The sequence below is a fragment of the Macaca mulatta genome, chromosome 14 (genome assembly GCF_049350105.2).
Source record: "Macaca mulatta isolate MMU2019108-1 chromosome 14, T2T-MMU8v2.0, whole genome shotgun sequence".
In the NCBI taxonomy this organism is placed as follows: Eukaryota; Metazoa; Chordata; class Mammalia; order Primates; family Cercopithecidae; genus Macaca; species Macaca mulatta.
In genome coordinates, this window is record NC_133419.1 from 32,432,228 (window position 1) to 32,447,473 (window position 15,246).

The 15,246-nt window shown below is 38.1% G+C and overlaps 1 protein-coding gene across 1 annotated transcript in view; it reads right to left on the reverse strand.

Moving 5' to 3' along the window:
• The window catches only part of PRRG4 (proline rich and Gla domain 4), a 26,841-nt gene continuing 11,595 nt past the window's right edge, over window positions 1-15,246 (reverse strand). The window contains exon 6 of the mRNA XM_015114570.3: window positions 1-4,745. Within this exon, the coding sequence (XP_014970056.1) occupies window positions 4,514-4,745 (232 nt within the window). The 3' untranslated portion in view covers window positions 1-4,513. The remainder of the gene's footprint in view (window positions 4,746-15,246) is intronic.

A 15,246-nucleotide genomic window follows, 5' to 3' on the forward strand; every position in this document is an offset into this window, starting at 1 on the left:
TTCACTTGGTATAAAGTTTATTTAAAATAAAAACATAATAAAGTTTTAGGAAAAATATGAATTTAAAAAATTGGTTGCTTTTTCAGATCACGAAAATACTGATACACGTGTATTGAAATACCTTAAACTGTTGAAGTGTTAGAGAAACATTTTTCAAAAAACAAAAAAAGTTGGAGGAGACACACAATATAAAAGAATGAAGGTACTGATATATGTCACACTTGTTTTAAAATGACCACACAGGCAGAACCTACACAAGAATTAAATTCTTTAAAAATACAGAAATGCTAGAGATTCCCCTAATAGTGTTAATGGCATACATAACATTCCAAATCAAATAACTAACAAAAATTTAATTCACATTCAATTAAAACAAAAACAATATGAGTAATGTGAAATTGAGTTTTTGTTAAGCACTGACAAACCTTTTAGCATTAAAAAGTCTCCTGTACATCTAGGAAGAGTATACACACATGAATTATCTGAGAAGTAGAAAACTATGGATTAGAATTTTAGAGGCAGACTTGAAACCTAAGACATGGAAGAATTGCAGTTTTTAATTGTTCTGAGAGTTTTCTCTATGTATTCGCTCAGAGGGCATTAAAAGATGCAAAACTTGGGGCCGGGCACGGTGGCTCATGCCTGTAATCCCAGCCCTTAGGGAGGCCGAGGCAGGTGGATCAACTGAGGTCAGGAGTTTGAGACCAGCCTGGCCAACATGGCAAAACCCTGTCTCCACTGAAAATACAAACATTTGCAAGGTGTGGTGGCAGGTGCCTGTAATCCCACCTACTCAGGAGCCTGAGGCAGGAGAATGGCTTGAACCTGGGAGGCGGAGGTTACAGTGAGCCATGATCACTCCACTGCACTCCAGCCTGGGGGACAGAGCGAGACTTCTGGGAAAAAAAAAAAAAAAGATGCAAAACTTTGACACAGCAGGCCGGTGTGGTGGCTCATGTCTGTAATTCCAGCACTTTGAGAGGCCGAGGTGGGCGGATTGCTTGAGCTCAGGAGTTGGAGACCACCATGGGCAACATGGTGAAATCCTGTCTCTACAAAAAACACAAAAATTAGCCAGGTGTATTGAGGCGCACTGGTAGTCCCAGCTACTCAGGGGGCTGAGGTGGGAGGATCGCGGGAGCCCCGAGGTTCAGGTTGCAGTGAGTTGTGATTGTACCACTGCACTCCAGCCTGGGTGGCATGGCAAGACCTTGTCGCAAAAACTTAAAAATAAAAATATTTTGACATAGCCAAAGTTTGCGCTCTCTAACTTTTTTTCATTATCAAAAGAGAATATTCTATATAGAATTGTCTGTCCTACCGAAGGTATAACCTTGTAAATGTGTATTTGTCTTTTTCAATCCAGTTCTCCTTTTATATCCACATTTTACTCATTTCTTAATTGTCATAAAGTGGAAAACTGATCTAATTATATATAAAACCTTGTGTCAAAATAGATTTAATGATTAACACTAATCAATTGCTGGAAGACAAAACACAAACAAAACAGATAAACCAAACAAAACAACAAATCTACCACCAAACTTACAACAGAAATAGCAAATGGTGAAAGCAACAGAAATATATGTGACTGATACAATGTTGAGATACTTTCCTTTAATCATTACAAGCATTTGTCAATAACAATTCTATCATATTTTACTTTTTATATTTAAAGTATCATGATCTCCACATTGGATGCTTTATAAATATCACAATCTTAATGATGAATTCTAGACTCAATCAAGTTAGAGCAACTGCTTTACACAAAATGATAGCAGTAGACAAATCCAGGCAGCTGCTTGGGTGGGTGGCGTTGTCACAGGTTCTGAAGCTAGCTTGCAGTTAGAATTTTGGGAGTCAATAGAAGTAAATGAATTCATGGAATATTTCAAATTATGATTCAGTAAAAGATGCATACATATCTTATAATTCTATTCATCATAAATGTGTTTCATATGTATATGAGAATACATCTAAATATATGTAACATGTACATATATAAATGTACGTATATATGAGAAATGCTTGTAAATTTCTGTCCCAAACTTAGAATTACGTACAAGATCCCTGAATTTCATAATTTGAGGCAGTGTAATTTTATACACATGACATGGGACTAGAAAAGTGTGCTCACTCATTCTAAACCCAGTTGTCACCAACCTGCTAGATTTTGGGCAAGCTATTCTTCCATGCCTTAGTGTGATTATAGCAAAGTAGAATTTGCCTGTAGCCCTTTAAAGAGGATTAAAATAAGTGCAAAGTGCGAAGTCACATGAGCAAAAGTGCTTATGTAAAGCCAAGACACAACAAATAGCAAGATTTTTATACGCAACCTGGGTAACTTTTAAAAGCAAGTTAGATTTCCTAATTAAATGTAAATGTTGCTAGATGATTTACTTGCAACACACAACAAAGAGACTGAGAATCTAAAAGGATAAAGTCTTTGGCAGTCTGTAATGATTAAGGACTTACTTTTATCTGCCTTAAAATGATGCATCTTAAAAGAGAGACATACACTCACACATGCACTGTAATCTGATTTATACTTTCTAAACTTTTAATTTGGTAGGTGTTATCAAACATGTGGGTTTGCAGTCTCACTCTTGTAAAAATTATAAAACAAAATAAATAATGATCATTTATAAATGATCCTAAATGATAAGAAAATGTAATGCCTGGGAAAAAAATAAAGCACAGAAATTTCTATTACATTTTCCAGGAGTATGTTATTTCTTGAACTCCTGGAAGAGGAAACAAACTCACATATACCTACATACCCACCCAGATAAATTTGTGTGCACATACTCCAGAAATTCATAGCTTATATGCTGCTACATTCTTAAGGAAAAACTGGTTATACATATGATTTAGAAGAAGAGGCAAAGAATGGGTTTAAATGATTATGGTTTTTTCCTTTTGTGTTCAGACATATTAAGAGATGCAAAAGGTTTCTGGTAACGTTAATCAATATTATTTTAAGAGGAGAAAAGCAAATTACTTTTTCCAGATTCTCAAACTATTATTTATGAAGTTTAACAAGTTTCAAAATAATCATATGTAGTTATATAGGGAGATAATTTTGCAACAAAGATGGGAGTATTTACTAATCAGTAACAGGGGCAACTTCATTAAGTTCTAGTGTCTCCTAGATTTGAGGTCTGTTTGTTTATTTGATAGCATAACAACCCTTGCAAATCCTTTTCATTGCAACCCTGTATCCTCTGAAGAACTAACTTCATAGCAAATAGTATTTTTTAGAACAAGAAAACTACTAACCCCACTATCTATAATAAAACATGTCTGACAGCAAGAGTTAAGAATTAAACCCTGCAAAATATGATGACTGCTATGCAATAATTTAACATATAAAACCAAGTGATTATATTAAGGTCACAGATTTATACTGAAATGTCAAATTCTGTGAAGTATTTCTAACCCCCCGCCAAAAAAATCCTAAGAAAGAGTCCAATATATTTTTGGATAATTTTTTTTTTTTTTTTTTTTTTTTTTGAGACGGAGTCTTGCTCTGTCGCCCAGGCTGGAGTGCAATGGTGCAATCTCGCCTCACTGCAACTTCCACCTCCCGAGTTCAAGCGATTCTCCCACCTCAGCCTCCCCAGTAGCTAGGATTACAGGCACCTACCATCATGTCCGGCTAATTTTTTTTGTATTTTTGTAGAGACGGGGTTTCACCATGTTGGCCAGGCTGGTCTCAAACTCCTGACCTCAGGTGATCCACCCACCTCTGCCTCCCAAATTGCTGGGATTACAGGCGTGAGCCACCGCACCCAGCCTGACTTTGGATAATCTTAATGGTTGGACATTCTTGCTTTTTTAATATTCAACACAAGAAATCTACAACCTTTATCTGTACAAAGGATCCACAGAGTTCACTAATTCTACCTATGCTCTTTATAACAAAGATTTTTTTGAACTATTAAAAAAAATTACAAAAAAGTGCTTTCTTCTTAACTGCAAGGATATAGAGTCAAAAAATCTCTTGTCAAGCTGATAATGGTCAAATTCAGGTCCAAGATGCAGACAGAACTTCTGTGGTATAGTACATGGACTTATTCTTCCTTTATTCCTTGCAGTTTGTCATAAAAAGTTGGCTAGTCATGTCTTTTTTGGTTTAGGGAGAACAAACCATTCAAATAACATGAATTTCTCCTTCTTCTTCTTTTTTTTTATTATTTTTTTTAATTTTTGAGATGGAGTCTTGCTCTGTCGCCCAGGCTGGAGTGCAGTGGCGTGATCTCAGCTCACTGCAACCTCTCCGCCTCCCAGGTTCGAGCAATTCTCCTGCCTCAGCTTCCCAAGTAGCTGGGACTACAGGCATGCCCCACCATGCCTAGCTAATTTTTGAATTGTTAGTAGAGAACAGTTTTCACCATGTTGACCAGGCTGATCTTGAACTCCTGGCCTCCCAAAGTACTGGGATTACAGGCATGAGCTACTGTGCCCGGCCTATCAAATAACACAAATTTCTTATACCAAGATGGCAAGGTAGTCAGTGAGATGGGAGAGACATAGATTTTTTAAATACCCTAAATCCTTTTGTGTACCCAGGATATGGAGGTGGTGGTGAAACACTGTGTTTTCGGGTCAGTGCCACTGCCTGTTCATAAGAAGGTAATCCTGCGTCCTCCACAGAAGGCGGCAATGGAGACAAGGCAGCCTCCTCATGTCTTCTGAAAATGATGGAGGGAGTGTGCCTCCCCCTTTCATAGACGGCTGACGAGCTAAGCAGAGAGACAACGTTTAGGTCTAGGAAAGGTAGCATTTTTAGGTTGAGATGATGATATTTAAAAATCCAACTGACTATCTTAATAAACATTAAACACAATGTATTAACACAGCAGTTTTATTTTACCCCCAGACTCTGAAAGTCTTGGTACAGTGGAAAGACCAAGAGCTTTGAAGTCAGACATGGGTTTGAAATCTGATCCTGTCATTTCCCAGCTATGTGACCAAAGGCAAGTTACCAACCTCAATTTTCTCCTCTCTCAAATGGGGCTAATAACAGCTGTCTCCACAGAGTTGGTTTGTGTGGATTGAGCAAGATGCATGGAAAGCTTCTAGCAGTGTCTGGTGCACTAGAATAAGGACTCAAAACAAGTGAATTTCCTTTTCTCTTACTCCTGGATTAAAACTTTTTGAAAGTAGGATGTGAAACCAAAACCAAATTCAGGCTTTGTTGAAAGGTGGCACAGTTCCAGACCAAGGAAATAGATGTCACAGAGGTAATCACAACAGGTTGATGCCTGTCCCTCTCCTCCGTTCCCTCCTGCAGTCCTGCTGCCTGGCCAATCCTTCCTAAGCAGTACTTTCTTCATGTCATTCTTCTCAGAAGCCAAACCCGCAGCGTACTTCCGGCTGAGTCAAGTTCTAAGTCCCGTGCCTTCTCTTCAAAGCCTCTTTTATTGCAGCTGCACCTTATTTTTTACAGCTCTCTGCCCTACCAAGGCAGCTTCTTTACACTCCCCTGTATGGGCGGTAAGTTCTCAGCCCTTCTCTGTGCTTTCACTGGTATCATTCCCTTTCTCGAAATATCTTTTTCTCCCCTCTACTCTAATCTAAGCCTAACACTTAAAAATATATATATGGTGCCGGGCACGGTGGCTCAAGCCTGTAATCCCAGCACTTTGGGAGGCCGAGACGGGCGGATCACGAGGTCAGGAGATCGAGACCATCCTGGCTAACACGGTGAAACCCCGTCTCTACTAAAAATACAAAAAAATAGCCGGGCGAGGTGGCCGGCGCCTGTAGTCCCAGCTACTTGGGAGGCTGAGGCAGGAGAATGGCGTAAACCTGGGAGGCTGAGCTTGCAGTGAGCTGAGATCCGGCCACTGCACTCCAGCCTGGGTGACAGAGCGAGACTCCGTCTCAAAAAAAAAAAAAAAAAAAAAAAAAAAATATATATATATATATATATGGATTGAGCATGCATCTTAATATATATATATGGATTTCCATGCATCTTGCTCAAGTCTCACCATTTTCACTAAACCTTGTCAGCCAGTGAAATGCAACATGGGTCTGGGGTCTTAAACCTATGGTTTTCCTTTCTCACTTGTGAAGTACAAATTATGATTTAGACATTAATAAATCGATCTATTTAGGCTGTTTATAAAGTATCTATATATACATTAACCTCCTATAGTTATGGCTAATGAAATAATTAAGATGCATAGGGGATGAATAAGCCATTCTCCATGATGTGCTTATTTCACATTGCAGGCCTGTATTAAAACATCTCATGTACCCCATAAATACATATACCTACTATGTACTCCAAAAAAAAGGAAGAAGGGAAAAAATGCATAGATAACCCCTAACTTCTAGTCAATATTTATAATATTCTTCCCATCAAGAAACAGTTTAGCAGGCCCAAAATACTGCCAACTTTTTCAAATTAAATCAGTCAATATGTCTCTTAGAGCACCATTTTTCCTTTTGAGGTAATAATGAGATCTGATTTGGAGGGAAAGAGAGAGAAAAATTGCAGAGAAAGAAGAAAAGCAAAAGGTCTGTGTAAATCCAGGAACTGGATAATCGGCCCTTCAATAGTTGAGAGGTGACTGAGAGGATCACAAGTTTACTTAGAGGGCTCAACACAATTCCTCCTCTGTCAGAAGTCTGGAATGTATTCATGGTAGGCAGTCACTTGCCACATTCATTACCTCATGACGAAAAGTTCTATTTGTTGGCTTACAGGATAAAGGAGGAGACAGATATTTCATCTGAATGAATAAATTTTTCCATGTTGACTTTCAAAATTTAATGTATGGAAACAATGTGATAATTGCATCAGTCATTAAATATCTACACAGTGTTTTCTTACACGTCACAATCTCACATGACTGAAATCAGAAAGTATGCACTAATATCATCTCCAACTGGCAACATCCTATGATGCCTGTTTCCCTCCACAAAATATAGGAACTAAGAAATGAAAAGGTCTTGTTTTTAATTTCTTGGCTTATTATTATTATTTTTTTTGCGACTGAATTTCACTCCTGTTGCCCAGGCTGGAGTGCAATGGCATGATCTCAGCTCACTGCAACCTCCACCTCTCGGGTTCAAGTGATTCTCCTGCCTCAGCCTCCTGAATAGATGGGATTACAGGTGCTCGCCACCACACCTGGCTAATTTTTGTTTTTTGGTTTTTTTTTTAGTAGAGACGGGTTTTCACCATGTTGGCCAGGCTAGTTTTGAACTCCTGACCTCAGGTGATCCACCCGTTTCGGCCTCGCTCAAAACTCGTGTTGAAACTTAATCCTCTATGCAACAGTATTAGGAGGTGGGGCCTTTTGGGAGGCTTTTAGGTCACGAGGGTCCTGCCCTCATAAATGGATTAATGTTGCTGTAAGAAAGGGTTGCAGGAGTAGTGCCCTCTCTTTCTTCTGCTCTTCTGCCATGTGAGGAACAATGTTCCTCCCCTCTAGAGGATACGGTGTTCAAGGCACCATCTTGGAAGCAGAGACTGGGTCCTTATAAGACATACAGCCTACTGGTTCGTTGATCTTAGACTTCCCAGCCTCCAGAACTATGAGAGATAAATTTCTGTTCCTTATAAATTACCCAGCCTCAAGTATTCTGCTATAGCAGCACAAATAGACTAAGATATTCCTATCCTCCCAGCCCAAGGTAATCTCTAATCTACTTTTTGTCTCTATGAATTTGCCTATCCTAGATATTGCCTATCCTAGGCATTACATATAAGTGGAATCATACAATAGTTGTTCTTTTGTGTCTGGCTTCTTTCACTTGGTATCATGTTTTCAAGGTTCATCCATATTGTAGCACACATCAGAACTTCATTCTTTTTTATGGCTGAATATTCCATTGCATGGATACACCACATTTTGATGGACACTTGGGCTATTGCCATTAACCCTTTTGTATATTTGAATAATACTACTATGGACATTGGTGTACAAGTATCTGTTTGAGTTCCTGTTTTCAATGCTTTTGAATACAAATCTAGAAGTGAAATTGCTGGGTCATATAGTAATTCTACATTTAACTTTCTGAGGAACTGTCAAACTGATTTCCACAGTGGCTATACCGTTTTACATTCCTACTGGCAATGTGCATATGAGGTTTCAATTTCTCCATATCCTCGCCAATACTTGTTATTTTAAAAATTATTATGCCAACTATTCTGGAATAGCTGGAATTACAGGTGCATGCCACTGCAGCTGAATCTCACTATGGTTTTGATTTAATTTTCCTTTCCTTAATGTCTAACAATGTTGAACACCTTTCAGGTGCTTGTTGGCTATTCATATATTTTAAGAGAAATGTCCATTCAAGTCCTTCATTAAAAAAATGTGGGTTATTAGTCTCTTTGTTGTTTTATCCTTTCTTGAGCTATCTTTAAAATATAAGCTATTTTGGCCAGGTGCAGTGGCTCACACCTGTAATCCCAGCACTTTGGGAAGCTGAGGCAGGTGGATAACCTAAGGTTAGGAGTTCAAGAGTGGCCTGAACCAACATGGTAAAACCCCGTCTCTACTAAAAATATAAAATCAGCCAGGCATGGTGGTGCATGCCTGTAATCCCAGCTACTTGGGAGGCTGAGGCAGGAGAATTGCTTGAACCCAGGAGGCGGAGGTTGCAGTGAGCGGAGATCGCGCCATTGCACTCCAGCATGAGCAACAAGAGTGAAACTGTCTCAAAAAAATAAATAAAATATGAACCATTTTGTCCTGTCAAATCCAAATTTTGTTTTCTTTCTCCCAGCTTCCATATATATTTCTTCAGCACAGAAGCTTAGGTTCAAGTCATATTCTTCCAACACTCCCAAGTTCTTTTTTTTTTTTTAATTTATTTTTTTTGAGACGGAGTCTCACTCTGTCGCCAGGCTGGAGTGCAGTGGCGTGATCTCGGCTCACTGTAACCTCTGCCTCCCGAGTTCAAGCAATTCTCTTGCCTCAGCGTCCCGAGTAGCTGGGACTATAGGCATGTGCCACCATGCCCAGCTAATTTTTGTATTTTTAGTAGAGACGGGGTTTCACTGTGTTGGCCAGGATGGTCTCAATCTCTTGACCTTGTGATTCGCCCACCTCGGCCTCCCAAAGTGCTGGGATTACAGGTGTGAGCCACCGTGTGCGGCCCCAATTTCTTTCTAATCAGGCATCAAGTTCTTCAGCTTCTTTTTCCTTGAAGACAGGTCCAAACTCATGACCTCACATCTGAATTACCACACTAACATCCTTGTTGGTTTTCCTCTGTCTTCCTGTTTCTCCCAGCTCTAGTACACATTACTTAAGAAAACCAGAGTATAAGACCCATGGGGGCAGGCACTATGCTTGTTTTACTCACCACTGTGTTCCTAGAACCTAGCATATTATCACATTTTCCAAAACCTTCCCCAAAGGCTATTTTTCCTTTTAATCCTCTGCTTAAGTGGTCCACCTCGTGTCTGGCAACTCAAATGTAAATTCATGGCTGCCATTCCAATGATCCAACAATTTCCCCAGTCACTCACTACTCTTTATCGCAGCTCTTAAATCTCTGGTCAAGGGCTTGGCCCCATGGCTCATGCCTGTAATCCTAGCACTTTGAGAAGCAGAGGCAGGAACACTGCCTGAGGCCAGGAGTTCCAGATCAGTCTGGGCAACATAGTGAGATCCTGTCTCTATAATTATTATTATTATAATTATTATTTTTATTATGAAGACAGGGTGTCTCTCCCAGTGTCCAGGCTGGAGTGTAATGGCATGATCACGACTCACAGTAGCTTCCACTTCCTGGGCTCAGGTGCTCCTCCCACCTAAGCCCGCCTAGTAGTTGGGTATAAAGGCACGCACTACCACACCTGACTAATTTTTGTTTTGTATTTTTAGTAGAGACAGGGTTTTGCCATGTTGCCCAGGCTGATCTCAAACTCATGGGCTCAAGCGATTTTCCTGCCTCGGTCTGCCAAAGCTGGGACTACAGGCACGAGCCACTGTGCCTGGCCTTGGCCTACAATTATTTTTTAAAAAAATCTTTTCCTATATGAGCCTTGGTAGTACCCACTCCTGTGGGTCCACTTTCTTGAAGCACCCCTTCCTAGTTAATTCCTCTAAAACCCATGTCTGCCAAAGTGACTAGTTATATCCCACACTTGTGGTATGCCTGCTTGACATTCCTAGCCATTTATAAGAAGACTGTTCTCTATCTTACAAGTTTATATCCAAGTTGCTTTTTTGTTTTGTAGTTGTGTCACTCAAATGGTAATCTCTCCATGTAATCTCCTTTATGTGCCATAATACACTATACAAATAGTGAGAGTATTAAAGAGAAGGTAGTGTGAAAGTGGTGTACAGTATATGGTTAGCAACAGCAGGTGATGTGGAAGACGGTTATAAATACAGCTTAGGGAGATTTTTTTCTTTTTGTTTTTTTTTTTTTTTTTTACAAGATCATAAAGGCCAGGTAAGCTAGGGAGATTTCATATGCCAAATAAAATTTTTGTAGATCTACCAAATTTGAAGAAAACTTATTTGCAATATAATACTTTCTGATTACCTATATTACCTTCTGATAATATGTTTTAATTTTATATGAACACTGGAGAATCTGCAGTTCATTCCCAGTCCAGACATATTTTTAAAGAAATACAAACATTGGATGGGAATACATAAACATTCCAGTGAAAGCTTTTAGAAAAATCTTAGTTTGCAAATTCATAATAATAATAGCTGGGCCTGGCGTGGTGACTCATGTCTGTAATCCCAGCACTTTGGGAGGCCAAGGCAGGAGGATTATTTGAGGTGAGGAGTTCAAGTCCAGTCTGGCCAACATGATGAAACCTCGTCTCTACTAAAAATACAAAAATTAGCTGGGTGTGGTGGCAGGTGCCTGTAATCACAGCTACTTGGGAGGTTGAGACAGAAGAATAGCTTGAACCCAGGAGGCAGAGGTTGCAGTGAGCCAAGATCACACCACTGTACTCCAGCCTGGGTGACAGAGCTAGACTCCATCTCATAATAATAATAATAATAATAATAATAATAATAATAATAGCTAACATTTATTGAGTACTTGCTACTCTTGCTACCAAGCACTCTCTTAAGTACTCTTTGTATATCACATCATTTAAATCCCATAAGTCCCTTATGAGATACATACTGTTATTATCTGAGCTACCATATTGCACAAAACCAGAAGGTACCGCTCATACTATAGCCCATGTGAATGACAACTCTCTGGAACTATGTAACGTGGTGGCTCAGATTATTACCTTCAATTTACTCACAGAGAAACTGAGGCAGAGTATAAGTTTAAGTAACATATCCAAAGTCAAATGGCTAGTTAGTGGCGTATCAGGGTTTTGAATCCAGGCAGTCTGGCTCCAGAGCTCACACAGTGAACCACTATACCATATCTATTTCTAGGACAGGGAGAATACACCTTGGTGGTCTCTCCCAGAAACAGGAGCTAGGCTAGGACTAACGTATTTTAGAAAGGAATCACATCTTACTATATTTTAGAATTTTAAAAAACTTCATCAAACATAAATGAAATGCTGCAATAAAACATTTTGAAGAGACTCTATTAATGGTTGAGAATTACTGTGCTAGATAAACCAGTCAAAAATAGACTAATACTGTATGATTCCACTTATATGAGGTGTTATTGTAGTAAAATTCAGAGACAAAAAGTAAAATAGTGGTTGCTAGAGCCTAGGGAGAGGGGAGAATGGGAAACAGTTTGTTCACTGGGCACAGAACTTCACTGTTGCAAAATTAAAAAAAAAAAAAATAGAAAAACAGGAGATTGGTTACACAACAGTGAATCTACTTAACACTACTGAACTGTATACTTAAAAATGGTTAAGATGGTAAATTTTATGTTACATATATTTTACTATTTTTAAAAAATGTACTGCACTGGAAATATATTTAAACTACATTGTTCAGTGCCAAAGGCAAGTTGCAAAGGAGGACATGTAACAAACATTTTTTTTTAAAACATAAAATATGTTATTAGGTTGGTGCAAAAGCAATTGACATTACTTTAAATGGCAAAAACTGCAATTGCTTTTGCACCAACTGAATAGTAAATGCATAGGAAAAAATCTGGAGTTTTACATACCAAATTCATAATGGTGGTAATTTTTGAAAAGTAGGATTATGAGGACTTTCATTTTTTATATTATATTTTTCTATAACATTTGAATTTTAAAATAATGCATGTATTACTTTTGTAGGCAAAAAACAGGATAAAATCTTTTTAAAGACCTTAGCCTCCATAATCAGCACATTTTCAGATGCTCTTATCACAATGGAAATGATTTTTTAAGCAATTAATACTAGATGAAATGAAACAACCACTTTAAACTTTCTTCTGGCTAGGCGTGGTGGCCCATGCCTGTAATCCCAAAACTTTGGGAGGCTGAAGCAGATGGATTACTTGAAGCCAGGAGGTGGAGACTAGCCTGGTCAACATGATGAAACCCCGTCCTACTAAAAATACACAAATTAGCTGGGTGTGGTGCCACACGTCTGTAATCCCAGCTACTCAGGAGGTTGAAGCAGGGGAATTGCTTGAACCTGGGAGGCAGAGGTTGCAGTGAGTCAAGATCACGCCATTGCACTCCAGCCTGGGCAGCAGAGCAAGACTCTGTCTCAAAATAATAATAATAATAATGATAATGATAATGATACTAAACTTTCTTCAAGAGAAAATATTTTTATTAAATTTTAGAGGAAAATGTATATTTTATATTTACTAATTTCATTTACATGTGTATATATGTAAAAGTTTCTTTTTAGTTTTTAATTAATTAATTAATTTTTTGAGACAGAGTTTCACTCTTGCTGCCTAGGCTAGAGTGCAATGGCTTGATCTTGGCTCACCAGAACCTCCACTTCCCGGGTTTAAGTGATTCTCCTGCCTCAACCTCCCGGGTAGCTGGGATTACAGGCATGGGCCACCATGCCCAGCTAATTTTGTAGTTTTAGTAGAGACGGGGTTTCTGCATGTTGGTCAGCATGGTCTTGAACTCCCGACCTCAGGTGATCCGCCCAGCTTGGCCTCCCAAAGTGCTGGGATTACAGGTGTGAGCCACTGTATCCGGCCAAGCTTCTTTTTAATAAATAACTTTAAAAACTCTAGTTCTGAGAATATAATCAAGGGCAAAAAATTTATTCTCATCTTTGGCAAAATAAAAAAATATTAAGGAACTTTAAGAGGAATCACAGTCTATTCCCTTCATTCCTCTTTTAGATGAGGAAAGATCTTTAAAAAATCAATGAATTTGCTTCAAGCTCCATAAGTAGTGGCAAAATTAATATGAGAGTTTTTGCCTCCAAATTCTGAATTTGGTGCCCTTCCTATACATGTCATTTTATTTTCAATTTATATCTGATACGAAACAATGAAGAAAAACCTTAAACCAATTAAACAGTTATGATTAAAGTCTTCTAGTTTCTTATAGGCCATTTTTATATTGTATTTAGACTTGAATAGTTGCACAATCCTCTCTTAAAATGGACAAAAACTCTATATATTTAACTAATTAAACATAATTTTTGATGCCATGTTGTAATTAGCTTCTGTTTTTTACTGTGACTGCCACAAGAATTTTAGAACCACTACAGAATGAAGTATTTTGAAAAGATCTTCACATAAATTCGGAATATTTAACATTGGTTCATTACTATTATCTAATATGTAGCTATATCCAAATTTTCTCCTAAATTTTCCTTTTTTCTGTTTTTTGTTTTTTGTTGCCCAGGCTGGAGTACAGTGGTGCAATTATGGCTCACTCCAGCCTTGACTTCCCAGGTTCAAATGATCCTCCCACCTCAGCCCCACAAGGGGATGGGACTACAGGCTCAGGCCACCGTGCCCAGCTAATTTTTAAATTTTTTTTTTTATAGAGATAGGAGTCTCACTATGTGGCCCAGGCTGGTTTTGAGTCTTGAACTCCTGGCCTCAAGCGATCCTCTCACTTTGGCTTCCCAAAGTGCTGGGATTATAGGTGTGAGCCACCATGCTGGGCAAATTTTCCTTTTTAGCAATTTATTTTTTTGGTCTAGGATTCAGACCAGGATCACACATTGCATTAATTGTCATGTCATTTACTTTAATTTGGAACAGTTAGTTCTTTAGCCTGTCTGTGTCTTTTATGACACTGACATTTTTCTGAACAATACAGGTCAATTGTTATGTAAAGTTTAAATTTTAGTTGATATGAATTGAAAACTATTATTAATTTAGAAGACAAAGAGTCTTCTAATATATATGATAAACAATACTTTCCATTCTTTTGGAGGGATACAAAAACACTGCCCATTTTGCTGAAAAGATAAGTAAAATGATCGTTACCATAAAAAAAAGTACACATGATCGCCACCTTGAGCTTGTTCATAGAATTTGAAAGTGTGAATAGGGATAAATAAGTATCAATTTCTAATAGCCTGTTTAGCATCTGCTGCTTTTTTTTCTTTCTTTTTTTTTTTTTTTTAAATAAGATTGTTTCTACACCTACTCAGCCATACTTAACTGGGAAGATAATCAGTACTTTTTATTTCAATAAGGATGCTGAGCTTCTATTATGCAACCAATTATGGCCTTTATGAATCTTTTTGAAGCTTTATCAATGTGCTGTGATCCTCAATTGGTAACCATTTCATTTTATTAACTTCAATTTAAAGTGTTAATAAAAATAGTTGAATTTAAAAGCCAGTTACACTGTTTCTGTTTGGGTAGCCATGTGGATCTGTTAACTCTGTGGCTCAGAGTAAACTACAGGACTTATTGCCTCTGGAAATAATGTGAGGACCCTGGTATCTGCCTCTTGCTTAAGAAGGAAATACTGAAAAATGAAGCTGACATATGTGAAACTTCTTGTATTCTTTCAAAGGACCTTAGAAATAGCATCATTAGGTACTTTATGTAAATGTTAAATTAGGACACCAAACAATTGTCACAGACTAGAGAGGCTGGGAAGACATGACAGCTAAATGCAATGTGGTACCTTGACTGGATCCTGCAACAGAAAGAAAACACCAGTGGGAAAACTGCTGAAATCAAAGTCTGGAGTTTAGTTATATAGTCATGAACCAATGTCATTTTCTTAGTTTTGATAAACCTACTATGGTAATATAAGATATTAACAATGTGGGAAATTGGGTGATGGATATATGGGAATTCTCTGTACTAATCTTTGCAACTTCCCTATACATCTAAAATTCTTCCAAAATAAAAGGCTTATTTAAGAAAATAGGCAGCCATTTGCTT